General features: G+C 39.5%; 2 protein-coding genes across 12 annotated transcripts in view; both read right to left on the bottom strand.

Annotated features, from left to right (window-relative positions):
- Positions 1-8: 8 nt before the first annotated feature.
- LOC117380504 (ATP-binding cassette subfamily C member 4-like) lies at positions 9-6,075 on the bottom strand. Of its 6 annotated transcripts, none has more exons than XM_055226139.1 (6): positions 5,767-6,075; positions 3,502-3,699; positions 2,861-2,991; positions 1,698-1,791; positions 221-808; positions 9-73 (listed from the first exon to the last, which is right to left on the bottom strand). In XM_055226139.1, exons 2-4 carry the CDS (start codon positions 3,691-3,693, stop codon positions 1,749-1,751), a joined length of 366 nt encoding a protein of 121 aa, XP_055082114.1. In that variant the 5' UTR covers positions 3,694-3,699; positions 5,767-6,075; the 3' UTR covers positions 9-73; positions 221-808; positions 1,698-1,748. The 6 variants fall into 6 exon arrangements, with proteins under 6 accessions (XP_055082114.1, XP_055082115.1, XP_055082116.1 ...); XM_055226140.1 differs by having other exon boundaries at positions 13-318; positions 588-808; XM_055226141.1 differs by having other exon boundaries at positions 13-670; positions 745-808.
- Positions 6,076-9,220: 3,145 nt separating this feature from the next.
- The window catches only part of rap1gap2a (RAP1 GTPase activating protein 2a), a 116,208-nt gene continuing 104,028 nt past the window's right edge, over positions 9,221-21,400 (bottom strand). For 4 of the 6 annotated variants that reach the window (XM_055226129.1, XM_033977234.2, XM_055226128.1 and 1 more), the window contains 7 exons: positions 20,301-20,450; positions 18,998-19,113; positions 18,149-18,247; positions 17,917-18,037; positions 15,096-15,201; positions 14,257-14,330; positions 12,502-12,814 (listed from right to left, as the gene is read on the bottom strand). In XM_055226129.1, the coding sequence (XP_055082104.1) occupies positions 12,806-12,814; positions 14,257-14,330; positions 15,096-15,201; positions 17,917-18,037; positions 18,149-18,247; positions 18,998-19,113; positions 20,301-20,450 (675 nt within the window). In that variant the 3' untranslated portion in view covers positions 12,502-12,805. Of the gene's footprint in view, positions 12,815-14,256; positions 14,331-15,095; positions 15,202-17,916; positions 18,038-18,148; positions 18,248-18,997; positions 19,114-20,300; positions 20,451-20,835; positions 20,980-21,400 lie in introns of those variants that run through there. The other 2 variants (XM_033977235.2, XM_055226131.1) reach the window with 2 other exon arrangements.

Below are 21,400 nucleotides of genomic sequence, written 5' to 3'. Positions count from 1 at the left end.
CTTTCAGGCCAAAAGGAGTGGTCCAAACAGACGGGGCTGCCTCTGCTGCAGACGACTCGAGCGTCTGCACCATCTGAAAGAGACAGATTTACACACATGCTGTGGAGGAAGAGGAAGGGAGTGGGGAAATGGGGGAAGAGAAGGAGAGGAGGAGAGAGAGGGAGCGAGTGTGCAGCTCTCAGACAAACATGACCCCAAACACCTTTTAAAAAGCACTTACCGGGAGCTCGTCCTGCTGGAGGAGGCTGCTGTGGCTCCACGGCACGAGGACACAGCTCGTCGTCACTGTTCGGTAAAGACGTGACGTCAAACCCGGACCTGGTCAGATTGAGATGATTTGCAGTTATTATTTTAAAATCATAGACTTTAAAGAAGTGAATGAGTGAGTGTGACGCTTAGCAACGCTGTCAATCAAACCTGTCGCTAACGCTACGGATAAAAGACGCCTGATTTGTCTGTTATTAATGTTCACATCTCGATTTACAGACAACAGTGAAATAAAAACCCCAGGATCATGTAGAGTCAAACGTGTTGCTGTGTGGACACATTCAGAAGAAGTAAAGACAAATGAAACTAAAAGCACAAACCTTCAGAACGATGATGTGGTCGGCTCTTTTCAGATACTGCAGCTGCTGAGTGACCAGGATGTGGCTCTTGTTCTTGAGTAAACCTCGGATATAACGGGCGAGCGTTAGCATCATTAGCATTATATTAGGGTCACTCACTGATCAGACACTTTCCAACCTCAGCGTCGACGGCACTTAAAGGGTCGTCCAGGAGGTAAACGTCTGCGTCCTGAGACGCGGCTCTGCAAACACGACCAGAAGACAAAGAAATGAACAAGATTTTCAAATAAACATAATATTAGAACAGCATTTTCACTTTGCCTGTTCTGGATTTATTCAGTTAAAACCACACAGACCGACATCTACAAACTTCTAAATATATATGGGTGGGTCAGGGGGTGGGGTCATGTGACAAAGTGGGGCCTTTGTCCCTTTTTAATACCATTTTGTTTGTTCACACGTATTTGTTCATTTTCGATAATTTTCCAATACAAAACTAAATAGAACCATCCCGGGTTTAGTTTATTTTTAAACTAACAAGTGTGTGGTGATTATTATATTTGGTTAGTTAAATGATTTTGTCAATTCAGTTTAAAACTGCAATCCACTGACCTGCACATGGTCCAGACACGGAGGGGGCGTGGCCTATGTCGGCCATTTTTATAGGCTTGGGTCGTGGGGCGGACCACGTGGACAGAGAACTGGTTTAAGTTTGTGTGTCAGTGTCTTCTGTATTTTGTTTCAATGTTTTAAGTGTTTATAGTTATTTTGTTAAACACTTTAGTGAAGGGACTTGGGCCTGACAGATGGTTTTAAATATAAGATACAGCACCTGTGACATGGTGTCCACCAGGGGGAGGAGGGTATTTAAGCAGGGCTAATTAGAGACATCAGTGCAGCAGGGACACGTGGATTTGTCCTTAGTCGTTTAAGTTCTGTTGCTTTGTTGAGCACAGTTCATTTTTTGTAAATATGTTTTGGTTTGTCCACGGTGTACCACAATGCTGCAAATAAATCTGGTAAAATGGGACTTTTTTTGAGTCTGTCTCCTACTTTGACCACTTTGGGCCACAAGTCAGAAGAGGATGGGGTCAGAAGACGGCGGTGTTGTGGTATAAAACAGTAAACTACCTGGCCAGGTTGACCCGTGCCTTCTGCCCTCCGCTCAGAGTGGCACCTCTGTCACCAATTAACGTCAAGTCTCATCAGGGAGCAGCTCCAGGTCCTAAAAACAATAAACAAAAACGTAAACAGACAAGTAAACAAGGCGTTACATCAAAAAAATGTTTTTTCTTTCTCTTAAAGTCAGAAAGGAATTCCTTCTTTTTCTTTCTCTTTTTTCCTTTCTCTCAAAGTAAGAAATTCCCTTTCTTTTTTTTCCTTTTTCTTTCTTTAAAGAAAGTGAGAAATTCTTTCTCTTTTTTTTTTTTTTTACTTTTTTCAGCGTTTCAGTTTTATGCAGCTAAAACCTGGAACATTCTTCCTGAAGATGAGACAGACTCGACTTTGACAATGTTTAAATCCAGACTCTGTTTATCTGTGACTGAAAGGTTTTTATTCTGCCTCTTCTCTTTGAATGTTAATTTTATGATGATTATTTGTGATTATTTATGTTTTGATTTGTGTGATTTTAATGTCTTTCTTATTCTGTAAAACACTTTGAATTACCTTCTGTATGAATTGTGCTGTACAAATAAACTTGCCTTGCCTCATGAATGGGAAATTTTGGGATCACTCCCATTAGGAAAACATGGGCATTTTGGCACATCACCATGGCAACACGGTGCCAAAAACAATAGGCTCACCCAATGGAATTTAGTTTGAAATTAGGTCACATTTTGGAAAACATTTTTTATTTCACAATGAGAAGGTTTAGGCAAGAAAGTTTTACAACTAATTCAAATTTGAGCCCAATCTGACTTTGTGCAAACAGGAGCAAATTTTGAGAATGGAAAACTGGAAAAACTCTGATAACACACTTCTCTCAAACAGAAAACACTGTGTCCCACCTTGTGATGTCATCATGTGGTGATACAGGAAGTGCTCCACTGTGTTTTTAAACTCCACACACCTTCATTTATAGAATCATTTGGATCATTTCAGTCCTGGAGTTTCCACTTATCTCGACTGAACTAAAGGTAAAAGGAGCTGTTCACTTGAAAACTACCACTTGATGACATCACAAGGTGGAACAGAGCGTTTTGAGCTGTGGAATCCTCTGCAGCGTTTGGACCGTGCGTTTTTTTGGACAGTTTGTTCCATATTCTTGTGTAAACCCGGTTAAACGTTTGTACCTGAGCAGGTTGATGAACAGCATGAGGAACACGACCAGGCAGTTGGCTCCAGCTCTGAGGTACTTCACATAGAGGCCGACGCTGATGGTGCCCTGAGCTCGTGTCTCCACCACAGTCTGCACCGCCTCCGCCTACAACCACAGCGCACATGAGTCTGAGCGATTAACGAGGCATTCTGGGTAAAACCACAGCGCTTATGTTGTGAAACCTTTAAAAATATGTCCATTAGTTGCAGCAGAATTGGAAAAAAGCAGGAAACTACATAGACCATGATGCTTTGCTCCATTTTAGAGCAGCAAACAGGAAGAAAACAAAGGCAGTGACTGAATGTCCACACTAGGGGGAGCCATTTAGAGGTCAGGCCGTTTTTAGTGGCGTCTCAATGACCAGGGAGTGAAAAAGTAGTCAAAATTTCCCACAATGCACCTGGAAAAGCAGTGACTTGTTGGTCACACGGACATGGAAAGTTTTAGACAAATTAACCTGTTTTATGTCTGTTTTTAGCGGCAAAACTTTACCCAAATTTGACACTGAAATGAATGGGTTTCCCGCTAAAACGTTAGAGTTCGAGTGCGGTTTAGCAGCGTTTAGAAGTGAAAGTGGGCGTGGCCAGGTCAGGTCTATAAGTGTAAAGCACAAACCGGGAGCTGGTCTCCATCTTTGGCCGAGTGCACGGACGGGGCCTGAGACAGCACTGAATTCTGGGACAGGGTTCTGGTTCTGATCTGTGTCTCTGGGGCCGGTGTGTGAGACTCCTCCTCCTCCATCTGCAGCAGAGACGTGAAGTCCAGCCCCGAGTGCTGGAGGTCTGTGTACGTCCCTTTAGCGACCATGTGACCCTGGACAAGAGCAGGACAGAGTAAACACAAGACTCATTTGGGTTTTATTATTTTGTCTGGAGCTGCCGATCTTCTCAGCAAATAGGTTCTCGAGGGACATTTTGAAACGTCCCAGAGAATCGGTGCAGTGTTGACTTGTCGTTGCACATAAACACTGAACATTTGACACAAACCAAACTACGTTATATAACATTTTAGTGCAGAAATGTTTCCCAAATTCTCCACTGAAAGGAACAGGATTTCCACTTAACCGGAAATGCTTCTACACAGAGTGGAAAAAGTGGGCGGGGCTGAATAAGGTCAATCACCTGTTCATGTTACTTCATGTGTTAATTTGTGTTACCAAAACACAAGAGCAGATTTAAACCACAAAAACTGTTCTAAATCTACAAACCAATACCAGAGCAGAGACTGAACACAGCATTTATTTACTTAAAACATAAATAAAACAAAACTGATCGGTGTTGGGGCTGTTTTTTGTCTCTCAAGTAACGACAGAACAACTAAAATTCAAACATTCTGAGTCTTTCTGGGCTTGAGTACGAGTGGTGTATAATCTACAGTATCAAAAAACACCTTCTGCTCCTCTCCCCCGTGTCTCTTGTTCATCTTTCAGCCCAAAGTTCAACAGATTCTACATATATGTTAATTGTATTTGTATTTATTTATTAGTACAATGTCTGTGACCTAAATCTAAACTTTAAAGCCCATATGACGTTATTCCCTGATCTGTTCTAATGTTGTTTCCTCGTCACAAACTGACCTGGAGTTGTGTTTTGTTTCATTCACACGTTTGACCAAAACCTGCAGATTTAGACCAGTTCCACCTTGTGATGTCATCATGTGGTAATACAGGAAGTGCTTTGTTGTGTTTTTAAACTCCACACACCTTCAATAGAATCATTTGGAGAGTATTTTTATCCAACTGTCTTTAGTCCACAGTTTTTTTGTTCTGTTACTTAGTTTTCTTTATCAGTGAAATAAATATGGATGTGTGTTAAAATATTTCTTGTACTTGTATGTGTATTATGTCCTACAACATCAATTCAAATATATACATAAAAGAACTTATGAGAAATTACACAGCAAATTTGCGTTTTTTTTTTAATTTTGCTATTTATCCTTTAAAATAACTCAACATTCATGTATATATCTTTTATAAACTGCTCCTCTCACCCAAAAACTGACCTGTGCAGTGGGTCATTGCGCTTCTGCTGGTACAAACTTCCTCCTTCCTCCTTTTGAAATAAAATGCTGCATTTTTGTGTTAAACTTGTTTGTAGGTTCAATATTAGTTTGCAGCTCGATCACAAACACAAACACAGATAAAGCTCCACTATCTCAAACTTCAGCCTCATTTCAGCCTCAGTCAAAATGTCCGACCTCAGACACATCAGGTGATTCTAGTCGACCCTTTGATTAAGAGGTAACTCAGCCAAGTACTGCCCCCTAATGTCCACAGGGAGAATACATGTACATCACAACCTGCAGGGACAATTATTCCACAGTAATCTTTAATCTTTGTTAGGATATGAGTTAATATCTTAGGCAACACACAAACCTGCAGATTTAGGCTGAGTTCTTCTCTCAAACTGAAAACACTCTGTTCCACCTTGTGATGTCATCATGTGGTGATACAGGAAGTGCTCCACTGTGTTTTTAAACTCCACACACCTTCATTTCTAGAATCATTTGGATCATTTCAGCGCCTGGAGTTTCCACTTATATCTACTTCACTAAAGGTAAAAGGAGCTGTTCACTTGAAAACCACCACTTGATGACATCACAAGGTGGAGCAGAGCGTTTTGAGCTTTGGAGATGTGACAGACTAATAATAAAGTGTGACTCAAACATGTGCGAATGAAACAAAACACAACTCCAGGTCTGTTTTTGACGCAGTAACGACATTATAACACGACTTAAAGCTACAGGAGTCAGTTTTGTGTGATACAGGAGCTTTAAAACACTTAAGCCGACAGAGCAGGTGTTTGTTTGAGTTTAGTTTCATCTGTTCAGGCTCAGTAAACACAGAACAGTAGAGAGTGTAGTAACAGTTATATATCAAACCTCTTTAAGGACGACGATCTGATCAGCTGCCTTCAGATAGTGGAGCTGGTGAGTGACCAGGATCTGAAGCTTCTTCTTCAGGAGGCCACAGATGCACCTGGGACATTATAAGAGAAGTAACAGGTTAAGGACGTATTTGTACAGCACAGTTCATGCACAAGGTCATTCAAAGAGCTTTACAGAATAAGACAGACATTAAAATCACAACACAACAAATCAAAACATAAATAATCATCATAAAAGGAACATTCAAAGAGAAGAGGCAGAATAAAAACCCTTTCAGTCACAGCAGATAAACAGAACCGTTTGAGTCTGGATTTAAACATCGTCAAAGTCGAGGCCTGAGTCACATCTTCAGGAAGAATGTTCCAGGTTTTAACTGCACAAAACTCAAACACTGATTCAACAGGTTTAGTCCTGGGTTCGTCCCCGTTTAGTCCATGTTCAGTCCTGGTTCAGTCCCACTTTAGTCCTGGTTCAGTGCTGGTTTAGTTCTGGTTCAGTCCTGGTTTAGTCCTGGTTCAGTCCTGGTTTAGTCCTGGTTCAGTCCTGGTTTAGTTCTGGTCTAGTCCTGGTTTAGTCCTGGTTCAGTCCTGGTTCAGTCCTGGTCTAGTCCTGGTTTAGTCCTGGTTTAGTTCTGGTTCAGTCCTGGTTCAGTTCCACTTTAGTCCTGGTTCAGTCCTGGTTCAGTCCTGGTTCAGTCCTGGTTTAGTCCTGGTTCAGTCCTGGTTTAGTCCTGGTTTAGTTCTGGTTTAGTCCTGGTTCAGTCCTGGTTCAGTCCTGGTTCAGTCCTGGTTTAGTCCTGGTTTAGTTCTGGTTTAGTCCTGGTTCAGTCCTGGTTTAGTTCTGGTTTAGTCCTGGTTTAGTCCTGGTTTAGTCCTGGTTTAGTCCTGGTGTAGCAGGTCTTGGGCTGGTAAAACCATCGCTAGTTTAAAATATTCTTTGTCGGGGAGAGTTGGTTACTGAAATAAACAAAGTGAGACACATTCATTTCGTGTTGTCTTGTCTCGCTGCTTCTGCCACTAACTTTATTTTTACATAAGCACATTGTAATTTCAAATTACATTTACATGTGTAAATACATTGCTTAAATGTTTAGTGTTAATTTCCTTAGTTTCCAATTCACAATTATGTCATAACAAAACTTAAATCAGCAGAATGTCATGACATCACCTTTATATTTTAGTATCTTTTTTATATTAAACCCTTGACAACTGCACCTACAATAATATACAACGTGTAACTGTAATTAACATTATCTTATAAACAATCAAAATGTGAGAGGACAATTTTACATGACGCACGTGAAGCCAACGGAGAAATATCAAGGTCTAGGCTAAGCGCTAGCGCGGGGTTAGCATAAAGAGCTAATCACATCTAAATAAAATACATCAAATAGTAAACGTCCAGTTTAGATTAGCAAATCTTACAACAAAAGTTATATCATTAGGACTTCATATGAGTCAATGTTCGTGCTTGGTGAAACTGTACCGACCTGAAATAAACAAAGTGAGACACATTAATGTCGTGTTGTCTTGACTCGCTGCTTCTGCCGCTAACAGGAAGTAGAAGCCCGAGCTCTCACAAACCGCTGTGCTGCCATCAAGTGGTGGAAATCAGAATTACAACTGTCCATTTCTCAAAATAAAACCACCATTAATACTCATTTACACAATTACATTAAATAAAAACTATGTGGCCACACACTGTGAGCGTCACACTGGTTTAGACCTGGTTTAGACCTGGTTTAGTCCTGGTTCAGTCCTGGTTCAGTCCTGTTTTAGTCCTAGTTTAGTCCTGGTTTAGTCCTCAGAGTGAGAGATGGTTCATGTGGCTCATGTAGCTCATGTGGTTGATGTGGCTCATGTGGTTCATGTGGTTCATATGGTTCATGTGGCTCATGTGGTTCATGTGGCTCATGTGGTTTATGTGGCTCATGTGGCTCATGTGGCTCATGTGGTTCATGTGGTTCATGTGGTTCATGTGGCTCATGTGGTTCATGTGGCTCATGTGGTTCATGTGGCTCATGTGGTTCATGTGGTTCATGTGGTTCATGTGGCTCATGTGGCTCATGTGGTTCATGTGGGAGATGTTCTTTGGTGCTGGTCCATGGAGACACTTGTTCACAGTGAGCTGCTTTAAAGTCTCTGAGCCACAGGAGCCACAGACCTGAGCCACAGGAGCCACAGACCTGAGCCACAGACCTGAGCCACAGACCTGAGCCACAGACCTGAGCCACAGGAGCCACAGACCTGAGCCACAGGAGCCACAGACCTGAGCCACTTTGCATTTGCTGCCAAAGCTGTGGGAGTTTTGTTCTTTGATCATTTTTTTTGCAGAGTGAAAACAATGACCTCGTCCATTCACACAGTGACCTCGTACATTCACACAGTGAGCTCGTCCATTCACACAGTGACCTCGTCCATTCACACAGTGACCTCGTCCATTCACACAGTGACCTCGTACATTCACACAGTGACCTCGTCCATTCACACAGTGACCTCGTCCATTCACACAGTGACCTCGTACATTCACACAGTGACCTCGTCCATTCACACAGTGACCTCGTCCATTCACACAATGACCTCGTCCATTCACACAGTGACCTCGTACATTCACACAGTGACCTCGTCCATTCACACAATGACCTCGTCCATTCACACAGTGACCTCGTCCATTCACACAATGACCTCGTCCATTCACACAATGACCTCGTCCATTCACACAGTGACCTCGTCCATTCACACAATGACCTCGTCCATTCACACAATGACCTCGTCCATTCACACAGTGACCTCGTCCATTCACACAATGACCTCGTCCATTCACACAATGACCTCGTACATTCACACAATGACCTCGTCCATTCACACAATGACCTCGTCCATTCACACAGTGACCTCGTACATTCACACAATGACCTCGTACATTCACACATTGACCTCGTCCATTCACACAGTGACCTCGTCCATTCACACAGTGACCTCGTCCATTCACACAATGACCTCGTACATTCACACAATGACCTCGTACATTCACACAATGACCTCGTCCATTCACACAGTGACCTCGTCCATTCACACAATGACCTCGTCCATTCACACAATGACCTCGTCCATTCTGCTCCTCACGTCTGCTCCTGCCAGGTCTGTGGAGCGGCGCCTCATATGGAGCTGATTGGCCACAATGAGTCACGTGAGCGGAATGTGAGAGAGAGGGAGGCAGGGGAGGGGGAGAGAGAGAGAGAGGAAGGGAGAGAGAGAGGGACACGGGAGGGGGGGAGAGGGAGAGAGAGAGAGAGAGAGAGAGAGTTTTGTGCAGAACCCACATTTTATTTGGCGTATTTTTATTTTTAAAACCTTGTGAAATAAACAGTATTTTGTATTAGTTACATGTGTTTTTGTGGTTTATATTTAGACTTATAAATACACTGAATAAAACACTGAGACAACATGACACAAAATACAACATTTTATTTTAGAATAAACTCTCCATGGCACATTACATAACCAAATATACATAACCAAATATACATAAACATGAGACGGCTCTTAAACTATATATATCCTTTCTTTAAACTCTAAGAACAAGCGTACTCTGCATTTACACGTGTAAAGGACATCAGTGTAAGAAAAGGTCAATAAATTAGGCATTTTTAAAAACACAGATAAGCCCACGGCATTTTTGGCAAAACCTGCAACAAAATAATGAACAAAAGTGACAAAACAATAAGAACAAAGACAAACAAGATGAAAAACAAGATGAAAAACAGAGACAAAACAATATGAAAAACAAGAGGAAACTATAAGAACAGAGACAAAACAATATGAAACATGACGTTCCCTGATTCCTTTTTTACATTTCGTACTTTTACAATAATCCAAATATCCATTGAGTTAAAGGCAGAACCACATTTCACAGATTCATTCACAGATTTTAAATTAGTTCAGTAAAAAGACGACACATGAGCTTTGGGTAGAGAATATTTTTGTCGTATTTGATTAAATCTTAAATCTGGACAGAGGTCATTACAGGTTTACAACAGGCAAAAGGTCGGGCTCAACATCTAAATAGAATTTAATCTAAATAGACTTTAATTTAAATAGACTTTAATTTAAATAGACTTTAATTTAAATAGACTTTAATTTAAATAAACTTTAATTTAAATAAACTTTATTTTAAATAGACTTTATTTTAAATAGACTTTAATTTAAATAGACTTTAATCTAAATAGACTTTCATTTAAATAAGTTTGCTGATGTTTCACTCTACGGGACAATAACACTTGTTCAAATTAAACTTATGATGGAACATTATCATTATTTGTGCCGTGGCTCCATAAACTTTCCGGATAAACTTCACGGTTAAAGTTCTTTTCACTGACTCACAGCTTTGGGTTTGAATATTGGCACCACTTTCTGAAACTTGTGTGAACTTAAACCAGATCAACAAGTTTGTAATTTGACAGTTCAAATTTAGACACAATCGATTCTCCAGTTCAAGTTTAAATGATGAGGATTTTAGAATTATGTTAAAGCAAACTATTTACCACTTTGTAAAAGGAATAAATGCAGATTTCTGAGTGAACATGGTCATTTTTGTTAAGAATTGGGTCTAAAAACGTATCGTGCTGATATTATGGCTTCACGTCATCTTAATATTTGACTTTTTGGAGCTAAAATCATGCTTTATTTGTGTTTACATCGTCAGGTTTGGTCCCTGTAGTTCCAGTATTCATTATTTAAGTTTAAATTCAAATTCTTCTGACATCTACCTCCATTTTAAGCTTTGGGTTTGTGCCGCGGCTTTACGTGAACCCAACCTTTTATACAATAATAAAACTGTATTCAAAAAGTTAATTCAGTTCAATAACGAGCTTTGATTTCCTCGACCTACTGACCTCTTGAAAAACAAAACATTACCAGATGAAATATTCAGCAAAAATCATCAACAACAGAAGAAAAAACCAGCAGCGTTTACGAATCTACTTCATTACATTTGTCTAGTTCACAGTTGGTGCATCGTGACCAGTTTATCGTCGTGTGCACGTTAGCAATACTAGTATCTATAGGATATTCAGGATAGTACAGATAGTACAGTCAGAAGAAAAACTAAATTCAAGTGTTTGTCATTGTGGTTCAGCTTTTTTACTAGCTCAAAATGAACCTTAAAATGCCTAGAATGGATCAAATGCCCATTGAAATTCATGTATTTTAGGTCAAAACCTTCACTAAATGTACCACGAACACATCGAAAAAGTGCAAAGACGATTCTAAAGATGGATCTTTCACAGTGAAACATGACGGACAGAAGACAAAAGTCAATCTGTCAACTGGACAAAGTCTCTTCTTCAGTTCTGGTCAGATTACTGCTGGACACTGCCTTATATCTGTCTGTAGGAGGCGCTAAAGACACTGAAACTAAACACCACTCCATAAAAGAATGAACCAGCACTGAGAGAGAGCAGCTCAGGACACAGTCTGCTGTTCATCTGCATCTCAAAGACACTGACCACTCCTTTGAACAGAGTGAGGGGCAGATTTTAGAGAAAACAAATGGTTTGAGAGGAGAGTTAAAGATATTTCTGTTTGGAAACACAATCCTTCCTTAAACAGAAACAGGGCCCAGCCAAACGTCTTCACTCCTACAAGTTTTTGTCCAGTCGACACATTTAACTTCATTTTTTAGGATGGATCAGACCTGGACGACGGAGGGATTTACACAGACATGATGGACAGAGCAGGTCGTGAACAGTAAAATGCTAAAGCAGATTAAGGCGTCGCTTTGGCTGATTTTAAAGTGTAGTTTGGCAGTGACCCTTTGTGTCCCGTGAGCGTTCAGAGCGTCCGGAGCAGGTTGGGCAGGTACGACGCTGACGACGCTGTTTCTACTGGAAAAAACGACTCAGGAAATTGTGCTTGAATCTTGCATTGTTTCGTTGGCAGTAGTTAAGTTGGTGGTTCAATTCGTTTACTGCTGCTGCAGATCTTGACACTTCACCGGCTCTACCGCTCTGCTCATGAGACTTTACAACTGAAGGTGTGTCGTCGTTAGCTAAACTAGTTCCGCTGTTAATCTTTGCGTATGACAGGATTTTGGAAATATCTGTCTGAGCGTATATGGACCACGCACGACACAGTTCAAACCAAAAGTCTCGATATATTTGGTCAAAAGTCCTCAAAATGGCGCCTAACGGGAAACTGAAACCCATGAAAGTCTCCACGATTCTGTACCGCTGATAGATCTGGATAAATACACTCCGCTCGGTCACAAGACGTAAGTAAAAGGAAAAATATTACAGTAACTAATGATACAGCTTTTATAACTGTGAGGTATAAGAGCTTTATGGATTTAAGCACAAAGGAAACGCAAATATTTAAGTCGTACCAAACTGTGCCGTACCGACCCAACCTGGACTCAACGGACTCAGTGTGGACTAATCAATCAGCTTCAAAATGTAGCAGCTATACATTACAAATACAAGAAAAACAAAACAAAAACCATTAAAAAAGCTAAATATAAAATGGACGGACTCCAGTGCTGTGCTACTAAGACGGTGCATTTTATGGATCTAGTCTAGAGGCATTTCTGTGTTTAGATTTTCAGAGGAGGAACTAGGAGCAGACGCACCACTCAAGGCAAATGGGAAATGTCGAAGTTTGAAAAAGCAATATTTATTTTCTCTCTGTGCTTCTATTAAAAACTGGCATGAAACGACGCCAGCGACACTCACAGTACAACAGCTACGCCAAGACGTCCATATGATGCAAAGAATAACAAATATGCAGCAACTGGTAGTAAAATATTCACTGATTTTTGCCACAAAAACGAAGCAGCAAAGAGCCAACGATTCAAGTGCGTCTCTACACTCACAGTATTCGTCAACAGAAGGACTCCAGACTTCTTCATGTTTTTGTACAATCCTTGGCTTAAGGAAGTGGTCGACAGAGAAGCCGTAATGGTGGATGGACGTTTTCTCCCATGAGCCTTTGCAGTCAGTCTCTTTGTTGTGCAAGTCTGTTAAGTCTGGGCCACAAAGCTACTCGGACTGAAAGAGACAGAGGCAAGAGTGAGAGAAGAAAGTATTTACACTACAGACTGTTACATAACACTGAGGAAATATATGTAAAAACAGACACAGTAAAAACAGACGGATGAAGACCTTATTCTCTCTGTTTTATAAAAACAATTAAAAGTCCTGGAATCAAAAGTGTGTTAGACCAAAGTGTATGTGTTCAGAATTAGAAGTGAAGAAATGAAACTAAATAAAGCTCCAAAATTACCATTAAAAAGTTGCTTTTTATCTTTACTAGTTGCTTGTTTCCATGGAGATCTCACTCTTTTGCCCAGTGTGGTGTAACCTACTTCCTCTATGGACGTACGTAGATATATTTAAAGCCAAACTGTGGTCGTGTCCCAATTTGCCAAAGTGTCCTTAAATGTGGCGTTTGAACGGTGCATTTAAGGGCTTACGTAACTTCCTGTTCCATTTCATGCACCTGATGAATGTGGCCGAAAAGTCCTGTTCATGTGAGTTTAATCTCTGTGTAACTGACCAAACGTAAGAGGAATTATCCCTGACACTTGTATCTTAGTGCAGCTGTCGTAATGTTTAATGTTCGTCCTTATTTAAGAATATTCTTTTGTCTTAAGAGAGTGACGAGCAGATGATGGAGTTTATCCTCCTGAGTCAGGAGAATGGCTCTTATCCACCGGGACAAATCCTCCACCAGAGCACAGAGGCTGAAGTTCACTCTGTGTCCCACTTCTGCACGAAGGAAACTACACAGAGGAGTGCACTGTCGGGCGGGAACTTCAAACGGTACATCGAAGGGCCCTTCAAACGGTACATCGAAGGGCCCTTCAAACGGTGCATTTGGCAACGCAGCCTCTGGAATATTCTTGGTACAAAAATAACATCTCCATGGAGACAAAAAAGAGGCAGAGCTTTTTTCTTTTATCCCTCACTGACGGCTCTCCCTCATTAGCCTCACTCACGGCTCTCCCTCGTTAGCCTCACTCACGGCTCTCCCTCGTTAGCCCTCACTCACGGCTCTCCCTCGTTAGCCCTCACTCACGGCTCTCCCTCGTTAGCCCTCACTCACGGCTCTCCCTCCTTAGCCTCACTGACGGCTCTCCCTCGTTAGCCTCACTCACGGCTCTCCCTCGTTAGCCTCACTGACGGCTCTCCCTCGTTAGCCTCACTCATGGCTCTCCCTCGTTAGCCTCACTCACGGCTCTCCCTCGTTAGCCTCACTCACGGCTCTCCCTCGTTAGCCCACTTGCTTTTAGTTCTGTCCTTGCTTTATGTTTAACTTTAATGTTCACTATGAAAAGTATCTCTGCGTTAGGTGAAAAGTGCTGCATAAAACTGATGATTATTATTATTATTATTATTATTATTATTATTATTATTAAACCCGGACAGTGCAGTCTTTCTGTGAAGGATGTGTTTGCAGTAAAGTGTCTCCTTGAGCTCAGGACACTCACAGCTGTTGAAGAGTGGCTCATTTTGTCAAAGCGGAACTTCAAGTTTGACCTCGGCGACGTCTTACTCTTCCCGTCTGAGACAAAAGAGGAAATAAAAAAAGAGCCATGTGACCAACAGTTCAGACACGAGCGTCAGACTCTAATACACTGACAGTGGGAGAGCAGTGAGCACCTCACAGCAAGAAGCTCCTGCTTTTCCACACCAGGCACAGAGTTTGCATGTTCTCCCTGTGTTTGTGCTGTTATACTCTCCCAAATGCACAAAAACATAAAGTCAGACAAACTAAACCTGGGACTAAACCAGGACTAGAACAGATCAGGACTAAACCGGGACTAGAACAGATCAGGACTAAACCGGGACTAGAACAGATCAGGACTAAACCGGGACTAGAACAGATCAGGACTAAACCAGGACTAGAACAGATCCAGAACAAGTCCACAGTGGAGTCAAATGAAGCTCAGACCAGGACCAGACCAGGACCTGAATCTGATGTTTGAGTAGGACTAGAAACTCTGCCTGTGTCACAGTTTACATTCTATAATCTCTAACTTTGTGTCGTGTTTTATTTCGGTTCACTCTGTGTTTCACTCTTTGTTTCACTCTGTTTCACCCTAGTGTTTCACTCTGTGTTTCACTCCGTGTTTCACTCTGTTTCACCCTAGTGTTTCACTCTGTGTTTCACTCCGTGTTTCACTCTGTGTTTCACTCTGTGTTTCACTCTGTGTTTCACTCTGTGTTTCACTCTGTGTTTCACTCCGTGTTTCACCCCGTGTTTCACTCCGTGTTTCACTCCGTGTTTCACTCTGTGTTTCACTCTGTGTTTCACTCCGTGTTTCACCTGCTGTGGGGCTGCGGCACATGATGACCGGTGTTCCTGACCCCTGGCTGTCGACGCTGGGGGCGGGGCTAAAGGCGGAGGAGGAGGAGACAGACGGGGGGTGGGCCTGGAGACAGAGGACAGTCAATGAGACAACAGCAGTGCATCATGGGTAATGAGGCTGACGGTCTTAAAGGGACGTGCAGACGTTTGACTCTGGAGGTTAAACTCTTTACACTGTTATAACTTTTAAAGCAAATGTTTTTCATAACGTGACGAGGTTTTTTAAAATGGAGTAAATGTATTTTTACACTGGATTCATTAAGCAAATGTTACTAAAGGTGCACTGTGTAACTTTTCTGCTGAAGGGTGTGCTTGTTTCCATGGAAATGTTACTGATGGAGCTGTAGTGTTCCACAGTTTACAAAAAGACTCTAATGTGCATTTATTATATTATGTGTTTGAAACATGTTATATATAAACATGATATATAAACATGATATATAAACATGTTATATAAACATGATATATAAACATGATATATAAACATGATATATAAACATGTTTATATAAACATGATATATAAACATGATATATAAACATGATATATAAACATGATATATAAACATGATATATAAACATGATATATAAACATGTTATATAAACATGTTATATATAAACATGATATATAAACATGATATATAAACATGATATATAAACATGTTATATATAAACATGATATATAAACATGATATATAAACATGTTTATATAAACATGATATATAAACATGATATATAAACATGATATATAAACATGTTATATAAACATGATATATAAACATGATATATAAACATGATATATAAACATGTTATATAAACATGATATATAAACATGATATATAAACATGTTATATAAACATGATATATAAACATGATATATAAACATGATATATAAACATGTTATATAAACATGATATATAAACATGTTATATATAAACATGATATATAAACATGATATATAAACATGTTATATAAACATGATATATAAACATGTTATATATAAACATGATATATAAACATGATATATAAACATGTTATATAAACATGATATATAAACATGATATATAAACATGATATATAAACATGTTATATAAACATGATATATAAACATGATATATAAACATGATATATAAACATGATATATAAACATGATATATAAACATGTTATATAAACATGATATATAAACATGATATATAAACATGATATATAAACATGTTATATAAACATGTTATATAAACATGATATATAAACATGATATATAAACATGATATATAAACATGATATATAAACATGATATATAAACATGTTATATAAACATGATATATAAACATGTTATATATAAACATGATATATAAACATGTTATATAAACATGATATATAAACATGATATATAAACATGTTATATAAACATGATATATAACATGTTATATATAAACATGTTATATAAACATGATATATAAACATGATATATAAACATGTTATATAAACATGATATATAAACATGTTATATATAAACATGTTATATAAACATGATATATAAACATGTTATATATAAACATGATATATAAACATGATATATAAACATGATATATAAACATGTTATATATAAACATGATATATAAACATGATATATAAACATGTTATATAAACATGATATATAAACATGTTATATATAAACATGATATATAAACATGATATATAAACATGTTATATAAACATGATATATAAACATGTTCTATAAACATGATATATAAACATGTTATATATAAACATGATATATAAACATGATATATAAACATGATATATAAACATGTTATACAAACATGATATATAAACATGATATATAAACATGATATATAAACATGTTATATAAACATGATATATAAACATGATATATAAACATGTTATACAAACATGATATATAAACATGTTATATAAACATGATATATAAACATGTTATATAAACATGATATATAAACATGTTATATATAAACATGTTATATAAACATGATATATAAACATGTTATATATAAACATGATATATAAACATGATATATAAACATGTTATATAAACATGTTATATAAACATGATATATAAACATGTTATATATAAACATGATATATAAACATGATATATAAACATGATATATAAACATGTTATACAAACATGATATATAAACATGTTATATAAACATGATATATAAACATGTTATACAAACATGATATATAAACATGTTATATAAACATGATATATAAACATGATATATAAACATGTTATACAAACATGATATATAAACATGATATATAAACATGATATATAAACATGTTATATAAACATGATATATAAACATGATATATAAACATGTTATATAAACATGATATATAAACATGATATATAAACATGATATATAAACATGTTATACAAACATGATATATAAACATGATATATAAACATGATATATAAACATGTTATATAAACATGATATATAAACATGATATATAAACATGTTATACAAACATGATATATAAACATGATATATAAACATGATATATAAACATGTTATATAAACGTGTCATGTGTCAGCTCATATACACAGATAGTATTTGTCTCTGGATCGTTGGCCTGGTGCATCCCAGTTTCACATCCTGGTTTATCATTATTTTTTATGGATTATGTAAGTGATGCCAGGTCAGTCGATCGATCGATCTATAGATCAGTCTGTGTCTCGTAAAAGTCACTTCTGTCTCCTGTGATTCTCTGATCTAAAGTTTCAGACTCACAGACTCGAGCTCGTCCAGAGCTTCTGTTTCTCCTGTGGTGCTGCTGAAGCTGCTGGTGCTGGACGAGGATCTGGAGATGTTTGGTCGTCCACCGCTGCAGTCCTTCAGTTTGAAGAGCGGCCTGAGACACGTCAGGTAAAAACATGTTAAAAACATGTTATAAACACGTTAAAAACATGTCATAAACATGTTATAATTCACGGTGCTGTAGTTCCAGTCTCTTTGCCCTCACCTTTCTTTGTTGGGGCAGATCTCGGGGGAGCTGGGGTTGGAGGGTGTGTCTGACCTCATGTCCTGGGACAGGGGGCAGATCTCCAGAGGCTTGTGCTCACTGTGAACATGTCACATAAAGGACAGTTTAAAGAGTTTAAAGAGTTTAAACAGTTTATACAGTTTAAACGGCTTAAACGCCACAGTGAACAACACACAGACACATGTACTCAGAGGTCCGGCTCTGTTTCCATGGAGATGTTATTGCTTTGCCTGAAATGTTCCACAGTATGAAACTGGACATCTATCTAATCTATAATCTATCTCCGTGAAGAAAAACAGGTGTGAGGGTATCTCTGTGTGTGGCTCTTACCTGTGTGGCTCTGTGTGGCTCTTACCTGTGTGGCTCTTACCTGTGTGGCTCTGTGTGGCTCTTACCTGTGTGGCTCTGTGTGGCTCTTACCTGTGTGGCTCATACCTGTGTGGCTCTTACCTGTGTGGCTCATACCTGTGTGGCTCTTACCTGTGTGGCTCATACCTGTGTGGCTCATACCTGTGTGGCTCATACCTGTGTGGCTCATACCTGTGTGGCTCTTACCTGCGCGTGCTCTTGTCGGAGGAGGGTATCTCTGTGTGTGGCTCTGTGTGGCTCATACCTGTGTGGCTCTGTGTGGCTCTGTGTGGCTCATACCTGTGTGGCTCTGTGTGGCTCTGTGTGGCTCATACCTGTGTGGCTCTGTGTGGCTCTGCGTGGCTCATACCTGTGTGGCTCTTACCTGTGTGGCTCTGCGTGGCTCTTACCTGTGTGGCTCTGTGTGGCTCTGTGTGGCTCATACCTGTGTGGCTCTGTGTGGCTCTGCGTGGCTCTTACCTGCGCGTGCTCTTGTCGGAGGAGGGTATCTCTGTGCTCGAGTGCAGACGTGGGAAGAGGCCAGAGCGTCGCTTCACTGGACTTTTCAGAGGAGACTTGGCCGATAAACCAGGAGGCTGAAACGGACGTGACATAAACGTGACATAAACGTGACATAAACGTGACATAAACGTGACATAAACGTGACATAAACGTGACATAAACGTGACATAAACGTGACATAAACGTGACATAAACGTGACATAAACGTGACATAAACCTGACATAAACGTGACATAAACGTGGCATAAACGTGACATAAACGTGACATAAACGTGACATAAACCTGACATAAACGTGACATAAACGTGACATAAACGTGACATAAACACACAGAAGCACAAACGGCTGAAGAGAAACTTATGTCAGAGAGTTTGGTGAAACAGAACGATTCATCTGCTGGAAAGTTTTCTGTGTATAATCTTTACAGGGTGTTTCAGATTCTGGTGCTGCACGTTCGCTCTTATAAACCAGAGTCAGAGTCAGTGTGGGTGAAGTGCCTTGCTCAAGGACACAACTACACGAAGCCCTGGTCAGAGTTTGGACTGAACCACCTTCTGCTCTACCTACTGAGCCACAGCTGCCCCATGTACGCGTCAGGATTCAGCTTTTATTTCCCCTGTTGTTCCCTGGGGTCAGTGGAGGTTTGTCTTTACACGAGAACATCAGACTGGTGTTTAAAGATACAGTTTGGACTTTTTCTTTTCTGATGGAGAAAAGTATAAACTCAGCTCTCTCTAGTTTAGTCAGACATCGTTTGGTGGTTATCCTCGTTTCCATGGAGATGCGACAAATGACAAATTATGGAACATTTTGGAAGAAAAGAAAGTTTCAGACCCTCCACCTAAAACTGGCACCATGTCCCTTTAAAACAAGAAAATATGTGGAGACTTCTGGTCTAAATAAGCTAAATAATGTGGTAATAAGGTGTGTTCTGATTGGTTAAACTCTCCTCACAGTAAAATGATGTGATAATAAGGTGTGTTCTGATTGGTTAAACTCTCCTCACAGAAAAATGATGTGATAATAAGGTGTGTTCTGATTGGTTAAACTCTCCTCACAGTAAAATGATGTGATAATAAGGTGTGTTCTGATTGGTTAAACTCTCCTCACAGTAAAATGATGTGATAATAAGGTGTGTTCTGATTGGTTAAACTCTCCTCACAGTAAAATGATGTGATAATAAGGTGTGTTCTGATTGGTTAAACTCTCCTCACAGTAAAATGATGTGATAATAAGGTGTGTTCTGATTGGTTAAACTCACAGTAAACGTGCTCTTCGTGCATTCGCTGGTGCTCTGGGGCAGTCCTCCTCCGCTCAAACTGGCCGGGACCCCTCCCCCGACGCCCGGGCTCCTGTGGCGGTGAGACCCCACCATCGTCTCCATGGAGTGGCTCCTGACCCGCATCGCCCTCTGGTGGACGGGGGAAGAAGAGTTTAGTAAAGTGGGGTTATTATTGATGAAGAGGGGGGAGGTTTGAGGTCATTGCACACTCTGTACACCAGAGGGCGCACTGATCTAAGGAAAAAGTCTGTGGATGGAGGAAGGTGGAGGCAGAGTGTCATAAATATGAGACAATTGAAAACTTTAAAGGAACACTAGCCTCATAATAGTTTGAAATATGCTCACGTGCTCTACAGACCTAAAAATATATTGACAATTTTTTTTTTTATTTCATTTTTTGTTGTTTTTTTCATATTTTTCAACACTATTTCATGCTGTTTGTGACAACTATAATGATTATGTAAAGTTTATATTAATTTTTGTCTCTTTGAAGCATAAACATCAACAACACAATGAAAAATAAAGTTGTTTATTTGCAGAATATTGACTGGATTCACATTAATGCAGAGACAAAGTACAGAGCCAGGGCCAGGACCACAATCAGAACAGCGCCCCCTGTGTCTGACTGCAGGAAGTGCAAAGAGGCGACACAAAACACCTGTGAAGAGCGAGAGCCGGGGTCACATGACACACACCAAACATGCGTCACAGTGCGGTGTACACAAACCAGTGAATAAAACATGCAACAACAACAAACACAACACAACTACAAGACACACACACACATTTAAAGGTGCACTGCGTAACTTTTCCAGTAATGGAGCTGCCACCTGCTGGTCTCCTTGGTAATTACAGTGATTTGCCTGGAACGTTTATGTTATTTTTATACTTTATTGTGGAACATTACAGGCAAAACAAAAGCACCTCCAACGACACAAACAGGTGGAGCTCCATGTTCCAGAAAGAGTCAGCAGATTGTGTGTCTTTAAGTACGTCACACACAGTGATGCTCGAGCTGCTGTTTATTTAATCTTTTAGAATATTAAACTCAGTCACATGACTCGTTCGCAGTGTGTCCT

This window comes from Periophthalmus magnuspinnatus, chromosome 13 (genome assembly GCF_009829125.3).
Source record: "Periophthalmus magnuspinnatus isolate fPerMag1 chromosome 13, fPerMag1.2.pri, whole genome shotgun sequence".
Lineage (NCBI taxonomy): Eukaryota > Metazoa > Chordata > Actinopteri > Gobiiformes > Gobiidae > Periophthalmus > Periophthalmus magnuspinnatus.
The sequence above is the reverse complement of the archived record's forward strand: the minus strand, read 5'-3'. Positions and strand labels throughout refer to the sequence as shown.